General features: G+C 43.4%; 1 protein-coding gene across 2 annotated transcripts in view; it reads right to left on the bottom strand.

Moving 5' to 3' along the window:
• pde3b (phosphodiesterase 3B) overlaps positions 1-20,915 on the bottom strand; it is a 105,709-nt gene that overhangs the window by 31,009 nt on the left and 53,785 nt on the right. For both annotated transcript variants that reach the window (XM_062967681.1, XM_062967680.1), the window contains exons 3-5: positions 19,394-19,642; positions 9,609-9,748; positions 4,438-4,544 (exon numbers count right to left, since the gene is read on the bottom strand). In XM_062967681.1, coding sequence (XP_062823751.1) covers positions 4,438-4,544; positions 9,609-9,748; positions 19,394-19,642 — 496 coding nt within the window. The remainder of the gene's footprint in view (positions 1-4,437; positions 4,545-9,608; positions 9,749-19,393; positions 19,643-20,915) is intronic.

Raw genomic sequence — 20,915 nt, forward strand, 5'->3', positions numbered from 1 at the left:
CACGTTTCGCAGACGTAGAGCAGGGTTGGGAGGACAATGGCTTTGTAAACAAGCACCTTGGTCTCTCTATGGATGTCCCGGTCATCAAACACTCTCTGCTTCATACGGAAAAATGCTGCACTCGCAGAGCTCAGGCGGTGTTGTATTTCAGTGTCGATGTTGACTTTTGTGGAGAGGTGGCTACCAAGGTAGCGGAAATGGTCAACATTTTCTAATGTTACACCGTTAAGCTGTATTCCTGGCTTTGCAGAGGGATTAGCTGGTGCCTGTTGGAAGAGCACTTTGGTTTTCTCGATGTTCAGTGAGAGGCCGAGCTTCTCGTATGCTTCTGCGAAGGTGTTTAGAGTGGCTTGTAGGTCTTCTTCTGAATGCGCACAGACTACGTTGTCATCAGCATATTGGAGTTCTATAACAGATTTTGTGGTGACCTTGGTTTTGGCTCTCAGTCTGCTGAGGTTAAATAGCTTGCCATCTGTCCGATAGATGATTTCCACTCCGGTGGGAAGCTTCCCATCAACAAGGTGAAGTATCATAGCGATGAAGATGGAAAATAAGGTGGGGGCAATAACACATCCCTGCTTGACACCTGATTCCACCTTAAATGGGTCACTTTGGGAGCCGTTGCTGTCCAAGACTGTTGCCATCATGTCATCATGGAGGAGCCGCAGGATGTTCACAAATTTGTCAGGGCACCCGATTTTTTGGAGGATGGTCCAGAGAGCGCTGCGATTCACTGTGTCGAATGTCTTTGCAAGGTCAATGAATGCCATGTACAGAGGTTGGTTTTGTTCCCTGCATTTTTCTTGGAGCTGTCGTGCAGTGAAGATCATGTCCACTGTTCCTCTGGAGGGACGGAAGCCATTCTGGGATTCTGGGAGGGTGTCTTCTGAGACAGGGAGAAGGCGGTTTGCAAGGATTCTTGCAAGGATTTTCCCGGCCGAGGTTAGAAGGGAGATACCACGATAGTTCCCGCAGTCTGTTCTGTCCCCTTTCTTGAAAAGGGTGATGATGGTGGCATCCTTGAAGTCAGCTGGGATTTTCTCGGTCATCCACACCTTTTTAATGAGCTGGTGGAGTTGTTGTATCAGCTCAGGTCCACTCTCTTTGAAGATTTCAGCAGGAATCCCATCAGGTCCGCTGGCTTTGTTGTTTTTTTGTTGGCTGATGGCATTGCTGACTTCTTCCAAACTAGGCAGTGCTGCAAGCTCATCCCTGGTTTGTTGTTGCGGGATTTGTGAGAGGGTCTCTTCGGCCACATTGGAGCTGCGATTCAGCAGGTTCTGGTAGTGCTCTTTCCAACGTAGTGCAATTGATGTTTTGTCCTTCAGAATTTTGGTTCCATCTGATGAGCGTAGGGGCTGTATGCCATGGTTTCTTGGTCCGTAAATGATCTTTGTGGCTTTGAAAAATCCCTGAGCGTCATGGGTATCTGCAAGGTGTTGGATTTCTTCAGCCTTCTTTGTCCACCAGATGTTCTTGAGTTCTCTGGTCCTTCTTTGGACCTCAGCTTTTGCACTGGCATAGATCTTTTTCTTGGCAGCACAGTTGGTGTCTCTCTGCCATGTTTGGAAGGCTTTCCTTTTGTTATCAATCAGCTGTTGGATCTCTTTGTCGTTATCATCAAACCAGTCTTGATGTTTCTTAGTTAGGTATCCAATGCTTTCTTCGCAGGCTGTGATGATGGAGGTCTTCAGTTTGTTCCAATGTTCCTCAACATTTTCGGGGTGTTCTGTGGGTAGATGATCTTTGAGTGTTGTTTGGAGAAGGGCTCGTTTGGAGGGCTCCTGAAGGGCTTGGGTGTTCATTTTGCGCCTTGTTTTTCTTCCTTGGAGTCTGCGTTTGGGGACGATCTTGATAGCCATCGTGGATCGGATTAGCCTGTGGTCTGTCCAGCAGTCATCAGTACCTGTCATGGCTCTTGTGAGAAGCACATCGCGGCGGTCTCTGGCACGTGTGATAACATAGTCCAGGAGGTGCCAATGCTTTGACCGAGGGTGCTTCCATGATGTCTTGAGCTTGTTTTTCTGGCGGAAGAGCGTATTGGTGATGACAAGGTTGTGCTCTCCGCATTTGGTGAGAAGCAAGATGCCATTCGAGTTGCTGTTTCCGACCCCGTCTTTTCCTATGATCCCTGGCCACAGGTCAGAGTCCCTTCCAACTCTTGCATTAAAGTCCTCCAGGAGGATGATTTTGTCCTCCTTAGGTATCTCCGATAGGATGGTATCCAGCTGACAGTAAAAAAATTTTCCTTGATGTCTTCGGCAGCATCTAGAGTTGGTGCATAGGCGCATATGATGGTTGCCTGTTGGTTTTTGGCAAGGTTAATTCGGAGGGTTGAAAGTCGTTCGTTGATGCCAGTGGGTGCTTCAGTCAGGTGCTTCACCAGGTCGTTTCTGATCGCAAAGCCAACTCCGTGTATTCTTCGCTCTTCTTCAGGCAGTCCCTTCCAGAAGAAGGTGTAGCCTCCCTTTTCTTCCTTCAGCTGTCCCTCTCCTGCTCTCCGGGTCTCCTGAAGGGCTGCTATGTCGATCTTAAAGCGTCCCAGCTCCCTTGCAATGAGAGCAGTCCTGCATTCGGGGCGTTCGCTGTCAGTGTTATCTAACAATGTCCGTACGTTCCATGTTCCAAAGTTCATTTTTCTTTTTTGGCCGCAGAGTGGTGACCCCTCTGGACGCGGCAGTCTAGTCAGGGTAGGAGAGGCAGACTATGTTTAGGGCACCTTTTCTAGCCCCTTCCCCGTGTGGGGTGAGCAGAGGGGATCCTAAAAAGGGCTGCTCAGTCATGGATACAGCTGCCGGACTACTCAACTGCCTCGGTCCTTGAGGTAGAACGACTGAGTCCATATCCACCGCCCATGTGCCAGTCTGTGACTAGGGGCTTCCAGATTTCACAGTCCTGCCCCCGTCGCCACTCGCTGATCGCCATGGGACTTTTGTAGGTTTGTTTTTATTTTTGTTGGAAGACGCCTGTGCGTGATTTTTTTTTAATGTGTGGAGGTCGGTGCACGGCCGGTCAACACACAGTCTTCACAGAGTGAGGTTCCAGCAGTGATGTGGTTAACACAACAACAGTGGCTTCTCAGTCTGTTGCAGCCTTCTTCCGCCTTCACAGCCGTTGTAACATGTACCATGTTATCCTCCGCCTGCTCCGCCGTTGAGGTCTTTGGGTCTTCGGATTGTGCTTGGTCTGGAACCTCCCCTGCGGCCACTCCTGGGAGTGCATCACTCCAGTGGTTGTGCCCACAGGTTCATTGGAACACGCAAGCCCCCTCACCACGGCAAGGTGACAATCCATTGAGGGGGCATACTTACCAATCTTTCATCAAGAACAGGGCAAAAGATCCAGCATATGATTTCACTACTAGAGACACATTTGATGAGAATTTGAGAAAACATGGAATTTCCCGTGGAAGGAAGTTAGGTTGCCTCCCAGTGGCCACATCTACACTGAAATACAATGTAGTGTGAAATTGCATTATATGTATGGTCAGTGTACACTCATATAATGCAGCTGAATTACATTGAATTCAATTATATGAATCTACACTGACCATATAATGCATTTAAGCTCATTTGTTGGGGGAGGGGGGGTGTGGTAACTAGAAAAACTGGCAGAATGATGGCATTCTCTTTTAATGATGTATGTTAAAGTATGTTTTGGTTTTAGTTTATTCACTTTTATCAAGATTTTGTGCTAATTATTATCTGCACTGATAATCTCTCTTTACCAGAAAAGAAAGTAGAAATACAACAAATAGAAAACATAAAAGCATATTATTAGTTTATATTTCTGTTGTAGGTAAGTCCTTAATTACTAATTCTTTGTGAAAAAAAAGCAAACAATGGAAATTGAGATCTTGCATATTTCACAACCACAGTCTAAAGATGTTATTGAGTCTTTTTAGTGCCTTCCTATGGTGCTCAGAACTACTTTAAGCTTCTTTTAAATTTCAAAATCATTTGGACATGATATGAGATCGCCTCACTTCATAGTTGTGATATGATTTTTGGAGTGACTACTCTTAACAGCAAGGCTATTTGATAACAGGGAAACATGGAGGTGCCTCATTCATAGGGTCATCATGAAATCAAAGCAGACTTCAGAGCAATTAAAAACAACAAAATTCTTATCTGCATAGAGCTGAGTAATTTTTTTAGGGATTTAACTTAAAACACATAAATATTGACCCTTATTGAGGATAAAACTAAGTGTATGTGTTTTGATAGAAAAATGTTTATTTTAAGACAGAAAAACAATATGCAATATATTAAGTTGTATACAATAGCCTCATGTAACAAACTGTTACTATAAGCAACTTTTTTGTATGTTTTTCTTCCAGCAAACAGATAGCATGCAGTATGCTGTTATTTTGCACAACCCTAGATATTTTTACAGCTAAAAGACAAGTTAAAGAGAAGCAATACATTTTTATCCTACCGGCTCGTTTTGATCCTATACTGTGAGCCAATGTCACTGAAGATGATCTTTGTTTTGGTATTGTCAACAGGTTTGTGTTAAGAGGTCCATTGGGGTAAGATCCTTGGCTAATTGAGACAAAATCAACAAGATTTATTCATGTTATTTTACTTAATTAAAATGAAAATAAAACATATTGTAATCTTGTGATTAAAATGTAAAACCTACAGACCAAAATTACAGTAATGGAAATGATTAAGAACGTGTCTTACAAACAAATATTGCTGCACATAAATTCAAAGCAGACACATTAAAACTGGTAAAATAAGAAAGATACAAATCACCTGTAATGTAAACCCAATCATTCAACCATTACTTACCATCCTCTCTGAATAATACACACTTTATTCATATTCCGCTTTATCTCCCCAGAGACTGAGAGCAGATTACAGTACACATATAAGGCAAACATTCGATGCCTTTTTATACAGTGAACAATGACATACAATACACAGACAAAGATAAAATCTTCCCTTTATCATCTCTAGCATCTGGAGGCGATGCTCAACTCTGGCCATGGGGAGGTGCTCTTGTTCGATTTTTCCATGATGAGGTGTTTGTTATCAGTACACTTTCTCCAATTGTGTTGCTATAGCATGTCTGCATGGGCCGCCTTTCTACCTTCCCGCTGAGGCAGTACCTATTGATCTACTTGCACTGCATGCTTTCAAACTAATAGGTTGTCAAAAGCTAGGGCTGACAGTGGGAGCTCACCCCGACTATTTGCAAAAGGGAATTCCTGGATTAAATCTAAAGAAAGGCAAAAGACAACTCTGTTGTCCCTCTGTTTTTCATATTCCTCCAGATGTTGCAATACAGTTTGCAATAATTTTCATCACAAAAATGGTACAAAGGTTGAAACATAATGGAAGAAAAGGGCAAAAATTACTGTACTGATATTGCATCATTAGCATGCAGTTGGCCATATCCACAGTTCTGCACCCACGGATTCAACCAATTGGGCTTGATAATATTAAGGGGAAAAAATCCAAAAACAAATCTTGAGTTTGCTGTGTGCTGAACAGTATGCTGATGTGTAGGTATACCTTGCTGTAGCTTCCATCATTTCATGGATCCTCAGGCTCTCTCCAACATTTATCTGAGCCGTTTGCCATTGCATATCAGGGACAGCATTTACATAATGGGACTTGAACTACAGATTTGGATCTCTACAGGGCATCCTGAAAACAAACCCCAGTGGATCTCCTCTTCCCCTTCCCTGTTGCTCCCGATGACATCATTGCAGATAGGACCTGTGTTATGGTCAGGGACTGTTGCAACATGAGAGAATGAGAGGGGATGGTAAGGCTGGCCGTCTAGAAGCACCGAACCATGTTTGGCCCCACTGGGCAGTCAGGACTCACTCCCATCTCCACAGCAGCTATGTGACCCATCCCAGGGCTGATCCTGCATACCCCACATTAAATTGATCCTGTTTTAGTGGGTCGGTGTAGATCTGCCCAAATTTTGAGAACCACTGTGATAGGTACGGGCCATATCTGCCTGAATGTTTTATCATTGCACTTTTTCCCATTTATAAACTCTTTTGAGGGTGTCAAAGGATTCCATTTATTATTTCCTACAGTGCTGTACTTTTCTACCTACCAAATTACAAATGGCATATGCAAGTAGAATTTCAATAGAAACAATCCCTTTGAAAATTAAGAAACATTACGAAACATCTGGTTCATTCTTTTCAATAGTTTCCATGTATCTTTCCCTTTCCATTCCTTTTTTTCAGCTCTTCTTTCTCTAATGAACATACATGGATTTTGCCCTTTATCTATCCTCCTTCCTTCACCTCAGTGACATACACAGCTCTGCCCCTTGAGGTATAATCGAGCCACAACAACTTTTGCACTGTAACAGATTTTGTTCCTCGAGCAATTGGAACTCACTTAACAGCACAAAAGTGAATTATTTGCTATATGATTTGAAATGACATATGTATTAGCTTCATTAGACATATTGTGCCAACTTCCTCAATAGACAATTTTCCTATCACCAATTTTGAAAAATACTCACTTTTTATTGAGAACAGCCATTTAAATATTTGTTCATTCATACAGCTTTATCAAAATAAAACCATACTCTTGGGGAGACAATACTTCTAATTATTGTCCCAATGCATATTTAGCATTAATAATATTGATCAAGGCTGTTTTGTGTATTATTTAATTTTAACACTAATAATTGTTAAAGAAACCATTTGGTTACTATTTAAAAGCTTGCAGATATGTTGCTAAATGATGCCATCTGCTGTTTGAAAGCTTGACAATACATACAAACCACACAATTTAATACATATTTTAAAGATGTAAGGTCTTTAGAGCCTTGCATCTTATTTTCTGGGTGAAAAAATAAAGATGAATTTTAATATAATTTATATGAAAGTTAATCAAATTTCTACTCCCTGTATAACAACTGTTTGACCTTACTAATGCCCATTAGTTAAGAACCATTTTAGAGCTCTGTAGTACAAGCAGCCCACAAGCTATGAACAAGATAGGCTCCGTAGGCTTGTTCTCAAGTTGAATTTGTATGTAAGTCAGAACAGGTACATTTGTTAAGTGTAACTCCAGATATTTATTTATATATGTATATGTATGTATATATGTGTGTGTGTGTGTGTGTGTATGTGTGTGTGTGTGTGTGTGTGTGTGTGTGTGTGTATATATATATATATATATATATATATACACACACACACACACACACACACATACATACATACATACATACATACACACACACATATCCTTTGGATAGTATACGGAAGGGTTTACACCCCTGTAGTGTTTGTTTTGCTGTCTGTACCTCTGTTCAGAAGATTTCTTCTCACTTTCTGTCCCTGTGATCACTGGATTTTGAGAAATCTGGCTTGTTGTGAGAACAAGAATTGGTGATAAAGCTTCAGTCGAGACACCTTTTCTCCATCATAACTCTTTTGGAAGCGATTTTTTTTTCTAGGGGTAGATTTATCTCACCTCTTTTGTCTCATCCCCGTTCGTAAATATGAGTTGTTTGTAAATCAAAATGTTTGTAGCTCAGGGACTGCCTATACTTATAAAATACCTATACTTATAAAATAATAAATTTATAGAAATTGTAATGCTAATTAACCATTTGTGAAAAATCACATTAATATAATATTATTTTACTTACAGTAAAAGATTGTTGCTTTATGTTTGCTCCTTTTTTAAAAAAAAGGTTTTACATGTAGTCACAGATCAAAAACTGATTAAGGTATGGTTGTTATTATTAAGATATGTAGAACATGATAGGTGATATTAGTAACACTGCAGACAAATACTCCCCACAGCTGCTTTAGGATCAAGATAGCCCTTCTCCCAACCCCAAAAACAGGCAACTTAAATAAGTATCCCCTCTGGATACAGAAATAAAAGTTAACATGAATGACTACCTAAATTGTCAGTCTAGTCTATTTATATTTCCTTTATATACTGGATCAGTTTTATTACCGTTGTCATTGTTCTTAGCACTTTATAGATACATTACTTATTTACTGATCTGGTGACATAGTTATAAATTGTCATGTCTTTCAGTCAGATTTCTTTTTAATAAATGTTCATTTCATTCAGTTAAATTCTTTTTTTTTTTTGCTGCAGCAGCAGCATTGACTTGTGAGTAGTTTTTGAGGCATCCTTTCTTACCCGATTTCATGATAATTTTTCTGGACATATTTGATGTAAAAAGACTTCTTTGAGAAGCCTGTTTCACTGTGGAAGTTTTACTGAGACATCTTCTTATTCTGTTGTCATATTTATAAGTAAACGTTAAATTCTATACAAGTAAACAATTAAATTTTGATGTATTACTGAGGTTCCATTAATATTGTCTGCTTTATTTTTAAACCACTATTGTATTTATATCATTTTAAAATATTTTATTTTGCAATTTTGTAAATTGTTTATAAAATTGCCTGACACGTGACACCCCCCCCACCTTTTAATGGTTTTGGGGGTCTCAAGGGTTGCGTCAAGGGTCACATAAAGCCCACAGGCAACCCTTTGACCACTACTGATTTGACAGAGGAATTTATCTCAGTTCATTATTTCTTTTAACATCTGAGGTTTAGAATTAATCATGCCATCAAATATTTATTATGTATTAGAGTGTTGTCCTTTTGATATTCTGGATCAGTGATTCCCAAAGTGGGCGCTACCACTAGCCGGTGGGCGCTGGAGCGATCCAGGGGGGCAGTGATGGTACCTATTAGGACACGGGGGCAGGGCCAGAGGAGGGGTGTGGCCTCTTCCCAAGTGCCAGAGACAGGGCTGAGCACCTGAGGCGCCTGTTAGGACACACAGGGGGCGGAGCTAGAGGAGTGGGCATGGCTTCTTCCCAAGAGCCCGAGACAGGGCTGAGAATCTATACCTCTCCTGAGGCGCTTGTTGGGACACAGAGGGCGGAGCTAGGGAAGGGGGCGGGGCCTCCTTCCAAGAGCCCGAGACAGGGCTGAGCCTCTCTCCTGAGAGGCCTTTTAGGACTAAAAGGCGGGGCTGGGGTGGGGGTGGGGCTTCTTCCCAAGAGCGCGAGACAGGGCTGAGCCTCTGAGGCGCTTGTTAGAACACGGGGGTGGGGTATAGAGGTTAAGCCCCGTCAGGCATTTGGGAAGAGGCCCCACCCCCTGTGTCCTGGCAGGCGCCACAGGACAGGGATAGAAGCTCAACCCTGCCTCAGAGCTCATAACTCCGCCCATCCCAGTCCTGGCCATCCATTTGTGACCCCACCCATCTTCCCTCGCAGCCCTGCATCTTGGACTAGGGAGAGGCTCAGCCCTGTCCTCTTGAGCAGGAGCCATGCCCACCCCTCTAAGCCACACCCCTCTTTCCAGGGGGCGCTGAGTCATATTTTTTCTGGAAAGGGGGTGGCAGGCCAAATAAGTTTGGGAACCACTGTTCTGGATGAACGAAGGAATTAAAGCATACACTGTTGATTTGTAAACATGTTTATAATAGTAAAAAATAGTCCAATTAAAATTTTTCCTTGGAAACATTTTCTCTATCTTCAACTCAATTTTCTATTTTATTTGAATGTTTTTATTTCAAAAGTTAATAATTACTAAACAAGATGGAAACTAAGAAATTTTATATTAATACAGCCCTTACCTTGAAGAATTATACTCAAGATGTACTCGCTTGCCAGTACTGCGATCCCACCTAGAAGATGGTTCAATAGGCAGTAAACCTGTTGCTCCTGAACTCCGCCTTAACTGTGGAGTTGGTAAACTATTTCGGCTGTTCATTGTCTGTTGAATGAGTAAAGAATGGCTGTGTTTTTCTACAGCAATACATAGCTTTATTCAATACATTTATTTTCCAGGTTAAATCAGGGATGGGTATTTTCCAAGGATCTTGTTTTTTTCTCTTCACCTGACCTTGGCAGGCTGTACCGCTTCCTCTGACTTTACCTAAAGCCCCTCTTGAATGATTCCACCCTATTCAAATGATTCTCCCTCCATTTGGCACTGAAATTTAATTTTGCTGACCCCGGGTTCTTTTACACTGCTAAAGTTGTGTTCAGAAATAGGATGTAACTGTTATAAGATGACATTTTTCAGAGTGTTTCATCAGGCAATTGATATGAAACAACATAGGGCCACACTTTGCTCATTCATGGTTTAAATGCATCAAGATAATTCCAAGTACATCAAGGTATATTCCAAATGGCAATTTCATTTAATTTAAACTTAAATGCATACATTAAAATGTTGGGCATTTCTATTTTTCTTGCTGCCTCAAAATTCCCAGCATAGTGTAGTGGTTTAAGTGCTGGGCTGCAATTCTAGAAACCAAGATTGAAATCCCTACGCAGCCATGGAAACCCACTGATGACTTTGGACAAGACTTAGGTTGATCTACACTGTCATATAATCCACTTTCAGAATACAGAGTAACTGCATTGAACTGGATCATATGGCAATGTACCCATATAATTCAATTCAACGTAGTTCAATCTGTATTATATGGCAGTGTAGATGGGGCCATACTCTCTTGGCCTCAAATAAAGTAAAAGGCAAACTCCCTATGCCAAGAAACCTCTGTGATAAATTCATTTTAGGGTCACAGTAAGTCACAATTTGAAGGCACACAACAACTTATACTCAAACTTCCTAGAGCAAAAGACGGATTCAAATATTAAATGAAGAGCTCGATAGTACATTTGTGGCAGTGAGGTATGCGATAGTGGTAAGCTGAGCTGGTGTGGCAAAATGAAATGTTTGCTTTCTTACAAAATTAAAAACAATTTGTTATCTAGATTCTTTAAGGATTGAAAAATCATAAGTCTTGCTGGAATCAAAACTTCACACTGGAATGAAAATATTGGAAAGAGATTTCAGGAACCAGGAAAACGAGGACACTGAAGGATTCACAGAGGCTGAAATAAAGCTACAAAATAGATAATAAACTCACAAGGGAACCCGAAGGAAATGAGAGAAAATTCTGGAATAACGAGTCACACAAAGCAAAACAGTGGCTAAACAGAAAAGGGGAAAGTAACTATGGGAGGACTAGCAGAGCAATAGAACAAGATAGAAGCTAACTAAAGGAAGTTGATCAAAAGAAGCACTGGATCAGAAATACAGAATCTAGGGGTATTCATAAATAGCAGATACATGCACAGTTGAAGCCAAGGAAAAATTAGGACAGGACAAAACCTCTAAATAGTACTTAGGCAGTACAAAATAACTGTTGTAGATTACAACGGGCAGAAAGGGAAAGGAATTATGAAGGTTGAAATTTGTGGGAAGAGAACTGAGGCAATACAAGAGTTGAATATCCAGAGCCCAACAAGATTTTCTGTACTGAATAATCAGCAAATTATTTGACTTAACATTTGTGTTTATGGTAGGGACATGTCATTAAAAGGGAGTGAATGCAAAAATTGCCTTTCAAGTTTAACCCTACTACTACTCACACATCAGTCTATCAGCATAACTAGTAATGCAATATATACAGTAGAGTCTCACTTATCCAACACCCACTTATCCAATGTTCTGGATTATCCAATGCATTTTTATAGTCCATGTTTTCAATACATCGTGATATTTTGGTGCTAAATTCGTAAATACAGTAATTACTACATAGCATTACTGCGTATTAAACTACTTTTTCTGTCAAATTTGTTGTATAACATGATGTTTGGATGCTTAATTTGTAAAATCATAACCTAATTTGATGTTTAATAGGCTTTTCCTTAATCCCTCCTTATTATCCAACATATTTACTTATCCAACATGCTGCCGGCCCGTTTATGTTGGATAAGTGAGACTCTACTGTAGTAGGTTTGTGCATTTTGGCTGAACCTCAATTCATTTTTGCTGGCCAGATACCAGTAGACCCCCATATTGCATGCCTCCCAAAAACAGGTGGGTAGTCCGATAGCCTTTTTCATACCTCAGCTGAAAAATACGGCTAGATCTGGCCATTGATGGCAATTGGGGGGGGGGGACTCCCCTTCCTGTCATTTTAGGCAATGGCCTCATTTGTCCTTATATCCTTCATTAAGACCTGGATTAAAAGCATCAGAGTTAAGATACCACTCTTTCTGCGATCTTTTCCCTTTGGTCTATAGAGGAGACCTGGATTTAATGCTTCGTTAAAGCTGTTTCTACTCTAGAGGAGACAGGTGCTGCAGGCGTGCGTGCTCTCTCCCTGAACACAGCTTTTCAAGGAATATTAAGGAGGCTTCCAACTTCCCAGGGAAGGGAGAGCGATGACCTGGAGCTATCCAACTCTGGACTTCCTTTTAAAAGTCCTCTTTTCTCTTGATTTGCACTGCAGGCCTTGCCTGAAGTGGTGCCTTTCCCCCCCTCATGCCTTTCTGCTTCAGGTTTTGTCACGACCCAGGCTGCAGAGCACCAATAACCATACACAGAGGCCAGAATCTATCTAATATCTTTATTAAGGAAATATGTAAAGTCAATAAAAATAAGTGTAGAATATAGTTCAGAAGAAGACCTTTCAGGAAAGGTCAATTATAGTCCAGGAAAACAATGTCCAATATAAAATATTAAGGTCCAAAGTTGTAATCCAATAACCGAAACACTCACTTGCCAAGCAAAGTGAGGGGAGATGACAAGGTTCTTAGTCCAAGGAACTTGATGCAAGGCTAGGAAGTAAACTTGATTCTTGAAACACAAGGCTTGATACGAGGCAACAAGGAACGAGGATCAGGGACAAAATCCGTGGTAAATACTTGGCAAGGTCCTGGAAAGCAAGGCTGAGACCTAGGAAGCAAGGCAAGGTCCGTGGAGCAAAACAAGGCTGGAAACGGGAACGAAGGCTTGGAAGCGGGAACGAAGGCTTGGAAGCGGGAGTAGCGCTGTCCACACACAACCTACTCCAGTTGCTGACGAATTGACTCCGCAAGATTCCTACAGGGCAAAGAACCTAAATAGGGTCTCGTTTTCCCACCAAAGAACACTTCTCTGGGGAAACAGAACCGAAAGTCAATCTCTGTGTCCAGATGCATAACTCCCTAAAGTTTCTCATGAAAGCAGGCTTAATCAGCTGAATGCCTGGCTGCGATTCTCAGGCTTCTGCGATTAGCCTGTTGAACTCCTTTTTGTTGTTGATAATAATTACGGCGAGAAAATGGGAGAGATTTTGACTCAGGGCTTGTTTGGCAGATTTCTGGTAGACAAACCTCCTGCAGGTGCAAGGGCTCCAATTCAGGCTGGGAAAGTTCCAATTCTGGCTGAAACGGTGGAAAACCCAAGTTTTCCTCTTCATCTGTCACAACAGCGCTAGGAACGGGACTACATGGCCCATGAGTCATCACACTATCCCCCTCCTCAAGCCCCCTCTCAAAATAGGGCCCTCTCCCCGAGGCGCGAGGCCGCGGCTTGGTGGGGTAGGTCTGATGGAAGCGGCGGGTTAAATCGGGGGCATGGACTGTGGAGGCGTCTTCCCAAGAGCGTTCTTCGGGGCCAAACCCCACCCAGTCAATGAGATATTGAATGCGGGGGCGGTGAAAGCGAGAATCCAAAATGTCCTGAACCTCGAATTCCTCCTCCCCATCCACCAAAACAGGAGTGGGGGCCGGCCGGTCTACATCAGGGCGCACACCATCCGCCGGAAGGAGCAGGGAGCGATGAAACACTGGATGAATGCGCATAGAGCGCGGAAGTTGGAGTTTGAAGGTCACGGGGTTTAGTTGTGCCACCACTGGATAGGGACCAATGAAACGGGCATCTAGCTTCCGGCAGGGACGGTGGGAGGGCAAGAAACGAGTGGACAGGAAAACCCGGTCTCCTACCTTGATTTCGGGGCCCGTCTGGCGATGACTGTCAGCGTGGCGTTTATAGTCCTCCTTGGCTTGATCTAGTTGCTGGAGCAAAAGTTGTTGCACCGCTGTGAGTTCTTGCAGCCAGTCCTCTGCTGCAGGGACTTCTGAGGTTTCAATGACTGAAGGAAAGAAACGTGGATGGAAGCCGTAGTTTGCAAAGAACGGGGTTTCTTTAGTTGAAGCCTGGACACCATTGTTGTAGGCAAACTCCGACAGCGGCAACAGGGAAGCCCAATTGTCCTGCTGATAGTTTACATAACAGCGAAGGTATTGTTCCAAAGTGGCATTGGTGCGCTCAGTTTGCCCATCCGTTTGGGGACGGTGAGCCGAAGATAAACGAGAGTCTATGCCCAATAGTTTTTGTAGTGCTTTCCAGAAACGAGAGGTGAATTGAGACCCACGGTCTGTGACCAAACTCTTGGGCAATCCATGTAATCTGAAAACATGCTGAAGGAATAAATCTGCAGTCTCTTTGGCCGTGGGGAGGCCATTGCAGGGAATGAAATGGGCTAATTTGGTAAAAAGGTCCACCACCACTAGGATCGTGGTGAATCCAAAGGAAGGTGGTAGGTCGGTGATAAAATCCGCAGAAATTATTTCCCATGGACGGGATGGTGTAGGAAGGGGATGCAGTAGCCCTGAGGGCTTCTCCCTTCTTGTCTTGGAACGCTGGCATACCGGGCAGGTATTGACATATTTTTCCACATCCTTGCGGATCTTGGGCCACCAGAAATCTCTTAGGATCAAATGCATGGTTTTAAATAGTCCGAAATGTCCTGCTGGCTTGCAGTCATGACTCAGACGAAGTGTCCTTTCCCTGCCCGGTCCTGGAGGGATGTAGACACGATTTCTATAGCAAAGTAACCCATCCTTAAGTGAGAAGGGAAAATGTAGTCCTTGGCGAAGTTGGTCCTCAGCCCAGGCATCTGCTTGTTGACTGGCCCTGATTTCCTGAGCACAAAGGGGCCCAGGAGTATAGGGAGTTGATTCAATTAGGGTGGATTTGGTGTTTCCCACTGTGAGCATGGCAAAGTTCTCGGGCTGCAGCAGTTGGGACTCAAAGGTCTCTTTGCGCCCTGCTGCATATTCCGGTTTTCGTGACAGAGCATCTGCTTGCTTGGTCTGGGCTGGGGTTACATAATGGATTTGGAAGTTAAAACGCTCAAAGAATAAAGCCCAACGTTGTTGCCTCTGATTTAGCTTGCGGGCAGTTCTTAGATGCTCTAGATTCCGATGATCAGTATGGACCTCAATGGGAAATTTGGCCCCTTCTAACCAATGTCTCCAAGTTTCAAAGGCTGCCTTTATGGCCAAAAGTTCCTTTTCCCAAATGGTGTAATTTCTCTCTGGTGCGGTCAGTTGACGGGAGTAAAAGGCACAAGGGTGAAGATGATCTCCCACTGGTTGTAAGAGTACAGCCCCAATTGCCACATCGGAGGCATCCGCCTGCACGACAAAAGGGGTTTCAGGATCTGGGTGCTGGAGGATTGGCTGGGACGTGAATAATTTCTTTAGTTGCTGGAAACCTTTCTCTGCTTGCTCTGTCCAGCGGAAAGGCTGTTTCCCACGGATGCAGCTGGTGATTGGATCAGACCAGCGGGCAAAGTCTGGCATGAACTTGCGGTAGTAGTTCGCGAACCCCAAGAAACGTTGCACCTCTTTCTTGTTGGTTGGCGCCCGCCATTCCAATACTGCTGAAACCTTTGCCGGGTCCATGGTGAGCCCTAGTGGCGAGACACAGTATCCCAGGAAATCTACCTCTTGTAGATCAAAAGCGCATTTTTCCAGCTTGGCATAAAGTCCATGATCCCGCAATCGTTGTAACACCATTCTGACGTGGTTCTCATGCTCTGATTGTGATCTAGAAAACACCAAAAAATCGTCCAAGTAGATAATCAAGAACCGGTCTAGATAATCCTGAAAGATATCATTGACAAAATGCTGGAACGTTGCGGGAGCTCCACTTAAACCGAAATTCATGACCAGGGACTCGAATAAACCGAATTTAGTCTGGAAAGCGGTCTTCCACTCGTCCCCATCCCTGATGCGAACTAGATTATAAGCTCCTCGAAGATCCAGTTTGGTGTAAACCTTGGCCCCTCGAAGCCGGTCTAAGAGGTCCGAGATCAAAGGCAGTGGATATCGGTTTCGCTTAGTGATATTGTTCAATGCCCTATAGTCCACCACCAAGCGTAGGTCCCCTGACTTCTTTTTCACAAACATCACTGGGGAAGCAGCTGGGGATTGAGAGGGTCTGATAAACCCCTTGCGGAGGTTTGTCTCTAAAAACTCCCTGAGAGCTTCTTGCTCCGGTTCAGTCAGGGAGTAGAGGTGCCCTCGCGGGATCGGGGCCCCCTCCACCAAGTCAATGGCACAGTCATAAGGTCTATGCGGGGGTAGTTTCACGGCTTCTTTTTCATTGAATACATCCCAAAAGTCTGAGTATTTCTTGGGCAAGGTGATGATGGGTTCAGCGTCTGTGGCATGGCAGACCTTGGCTACCAGACAATGGTTTTGGCAGTATTTTGAAGCAAACTGCAGTTCTCTGTTGGACCAGGAGATGTTTGGGTCGTGGAGTGTCAGCCATGGAATTCCCAAAATCACAGGGAAGTGGGGAACCTCTGTAACAAAGAAGGAAATCTCTTCCATGTGTTCCCTTATCCACATTCTGGTGGGTTCTGACCATTGGCTTACTGGACCTGTCTTGAGGGGGCGGCCATCTATGGCCTGCACCACACGGGCGTTCTTGAAATCGTGGTATTGTAATCCCAGAGAGTCGGCATACTCTCTATCAATGAAATTGTTTGTGGCTCCTGAGTCTATCATGGCATGGATCATGACGGGTCCTTTTTTCGCTGACCACAAGGTGATCACTAGGAGAAATAGGACCCCGGTTGGCGGCTCTTGAGCGGGGTTTTTGACCGGGTTGGCGAGCCTCTCTACGCCCGGTCGCTGGCTTCCCCCGCCGGCTTCACGCCAGCCGCCTCAGACGCCTTCGTCTCCGTGGAGGACGCCGCCGCCAGACGGGCGGCGGGCTTTCCTTTGGCTGGACACTCTCTGGCAAAGTGGCCCCCGTTTCCGCAGTACCAACAGAGATTTAGGCGTTGGCGGTGGGCCTTCTCGGCAGTATCTAACCTGGGACGCACAATGCCCAGCTGCATCGGCACCTCCTCGCTTCCTCTGGGGTATGGGACTGGTGGCGGGGGTCTCCACACTGGACGCGGCTGGATGCCGGTGGGAGCGGGAGGTTTCGCTCCAGCCCTACCGCTCTGGCCTCGAATCCATTGCTTTCTGTTGGCAAGCATGACTTCAGCTCGTAAACATTGATCAATGAGTCCTTCAAGAGAGTGTGGAGGATCCACCTTGGAGATTTCCTCCAGCATCTCGATGTTGAGACCCTCCCGAAATTGTCCTCTGAGGGCTATGTCGTTCCAGCCGGTGTTATGGGCCAGCACTCGGAACTCGGCTATGTACTGGGACAAGGGTCTATCCCCTTGGGAGAGGCGCCGGAGTCTGTGGCCGGCCGCCTCCAAATTGTCCTCGATCCCCCAAGTCGCCTTAATGTGATCCAAGAAATGTTGCGCTGATCTCAGATGTGGGGAGACTTGATCGAACAGTGCCGTCGCCCAGTTGGCCGCTGGCCCGTCTAGGAGACTGTAAATCCACGCCACCTTGATGTCTTCTTGGGGAAACTCGGCATTTCGGGCCTCTATATAAGCCTGGCATTGGCGACGGAAAATATGAACCTTAGAAGCTTCTCCAGAAAACTTGGTTGGCAACGCCAGGGCCGGGAGACGGATTCCGCGTTCCTTCAATCCCCTTATTTCTCCCTCCTGCGCATTGAGCTTATCACGGATGCGGTCCACTTCATCCTTGTCGATGGTGTAGCTGAGTGGCTGGGCCCCCGGTCCGGCTCCGGTAGACATTCTGGCCTAGGTTAATTAGTGCTTAGGGTGGCGGAGTCAAACTGTCACGACCCAGGCTGCAGAGCACCAATAACCATACACAGAGGCCAGAATCTATCTAATATCTTTATTAAGGAAATATGTAAAGTCAATAAAAATAAGTGTAGAATATAGTTCAGAAGAAGACCTTTCAGGAAAGGTCAATTATAGTCCAGGAAAACAATGTCCAATATAAAATATTAAGGTCCAAAGTTGTAATCCAATAACCGAAACACTCACTTGCCAAGCAAAGTGAGGGGAGATGACAAGGTTCTTAGTCCAAGGAACTTGATGCAAGGCTAGGAAGTAAACTTGATTCTTGAAACACAAGGCTTGATACGAGGCAACAAGGAACGAGGATCAGGGACAAAATCCGTGGTAAATACTTGGCAAGGTCCTGGAAAGCAAGGCTGAGACCTAGGAAGCAAGGCAAGGTCCGTGGAGCAAAACAAGGCTGGAAACGGGAACGAAGGCTTGGAAGAGGGAACGAAGGCTTGGAAGCGGGAGTAGCGCTGTCCACACACAACCTACTCCAGTTGCTGACGAATTGACTCCGCAAGATTCCTACAGGGCAAAGAACCTAAATAGGGTCTCGTTTTCCCACCAAAGAACACTTCTCTGGGGAAACAGAACCGAAAGTCAATCTCTGTGTCCAGATGCATAACTCCCTAAAGTTTCTCATGAAAGCAGGCTTAATCAGCTGAATGCCTGGCTGCGATTCTCAGGCTTCTGCGATTAGCCTGTTGAACTCCTTTTTGTTGTTGATAATAATTACGGCGAGAAAATGGGGGAGATTTTGACTCAGGGCTTGTTTGGCAGATTTCTGGTAGACAAACCTCCTGCAGGTGCAAGGGCTCCAATTCAGGCTGGGAAAGTTCCAATTCTGGCTGAAACGGTGGAAAACCCAAGTTTTCCTCTTCATCTGTCACAACAGCGCTAGGAACGGGACTACATGGCCCATGAGTCATCACAGGTTTAATGCTTCCTTTAAGCTGTTTCTACTTTCTACTCTAGAGGAGAAGTAACTAAGTGGTAGTAGCTTTCTGAGAATAAGGCTTTTGTTTTTGTTTTCTGGGATTAATATTTTGAATAATTATTATCTTTTAGAAGTATTTTCTGGAAGAGAGGAGGAGAGAGAAAAAAAAGCTAAAAGGGTAACTCTCCAAGCTCCCAAACGCACCCCACCCACCTGTCCCGCATGTTCCCAACTCCGTCAGTCCCACTAAATAAAAAGAATCAAGAAAATAAAGGAAAATTAAAAAGATTCGAGAGAGGGCAAACCGGAAGCCAAGCCAAAAAAATACACTGAAGCCAGGAGGCAACTGCGATGCCAAATAGGGAAGGAGGGGCCGTGATTGGCTGCCACATTGTCCCATTACGGACCAGAAAATGTGACGGCTGGGCCCTTGCCGTTACGGCCATCCGGCCAAGCCAAACAAGCCGAATTGGCTGAAGGAAACTGACCACTCCGAAAGTGTGCACAAGCCTAATATATAGGTAAACACTGCTTCATTGGTTTTGAAAGCTGTTGATTACAAACTAATATGAAAAGTTACCATGTGAGTAAAAAATCTGGAATACAGGGTTTCAAATTTTATAAAATATATTAGATAATATATTAGAATATCATGCAATGACTGAAATTGTAGTATTTTAACCTTGTATGGTTTACGGTCTCCTCTTTCAGGTGAGTCTTCCATTTCTGGATATGGATAAAACCCCGGAAAGGGAGTAAACAGGTTAAGCTTTGGTTTACATGAGCCTGAGAAAGTACTTATTAAACTATTGATACTTCGAAGTGAAGAGATCACATGTGGGGGAAGGACGGGATCATTCAGAAGATCAGACACCATGTTGCGAGTCTCGTTTAGTATAGAAAGATCAATCCCATTTCCACTGCAAGCATTCTGAAACAAAAACAATGAGCTATTAGTAACAGCAGCCTTTTTATTATGAAGTTGAATATAAAAATATTCATAAATAGAGATACAGATCTTCAATATCTTGATATGATATATAGGCAATACCATAACATATTTTATCAAACAAGATCTTATGAGTATATATATCATTTATTCTCTTCTTTAAGCATAGGATAAAGAAAATGGTGGATTACTTGAAATCTGTTTAAAGTGTATTGTTGTAATAGTTGATGTTATTAAAATCTTAATATCTGCTTTATATCATAGGATCTGAGGCCAGTTCTACACAGCCATTTAAACGGAGTCAATATATGGATTAAAGAGAACTGATTTGCTACAGAGCACATGTACTGGCAACCCAGGAGCAGTGACCATAGAAATCCACTAAATGCGGATTAATCTGACGCTGTGCATATTTTTTCGTACCTCATCCGGTGGAATGCGCTGATTAGCATTGGCAGGATGAGTCCTGATGGGCAGCAGCTCATGAACAGTGTCGCTTTCTCTGTTGGGGAGGTGTTTGTTTCCAGATTTTAAAAATACATCAGCACTAGCCCTGTCTTGATGAGTGCTCCACATTTTTGTCTCGATTCCAGTTCTGCATGGGATATACAGTGATTGGCTTCAGTGGATTTTATGACCTACTCTGGAATTTACCGTGAGTTTTTTTTAGTATATTGTTTCTGGCAGGATGTGCTATGGTGCACATTGGAGGGGGGTACGTTTTTTGGGCACCCTGACCTTGAGACTGATTGGAACTGCATTTTAATGCCTGTGTAGAACCACCCTCAGACTGGTTTATGGTAAAATATTTTAAACAATTTAAAATTGAAAACAATAAAAAATATATACTAGAGCTTTCCAAAAATTTCATGTTTGGAACACATTTTTAGACATACATCATTTCGCAGCATAGTAATTCAGTTTTAGTAGCAATTGGAAGTGAAACCAACCCCTTCTAAGCGATATGGACATATATAACTTGTACAAATGTATGGAGACACAACATATCCCATAACAACCTTTTATTTATATATTTAAAAATATTATTTGTAAGATAGTAACATACATTTCCAATATTTTTGCCATTTCTTGTTACGTTTGTGAGACATACCTACATACTGCAGCTGACATACTAACATGTTGTGAAACAGTTTGAAAAACTTTTATATAAACATTCAAAAAGTATCCAAAACAGTTTAATTATTTTAAAAGTTGAATAATTAAAAAATTAAAGCAGAGTTGATTGAAAAAAATT

Source organism: Anolis carolinensis, chromosome 1 (genome assembly GCF_035594765.1).
Source record: "Anolis carolinensis isolate JA03-04 chromosome 1, rAnoCar3.1.pri, whole genome shotgun sequence".
NCBI lineage: Eukaryota > Metazoa > Chordata > Lepidosauria > Squamata > Dactyloidae > Anolis > Anolis carolinensis.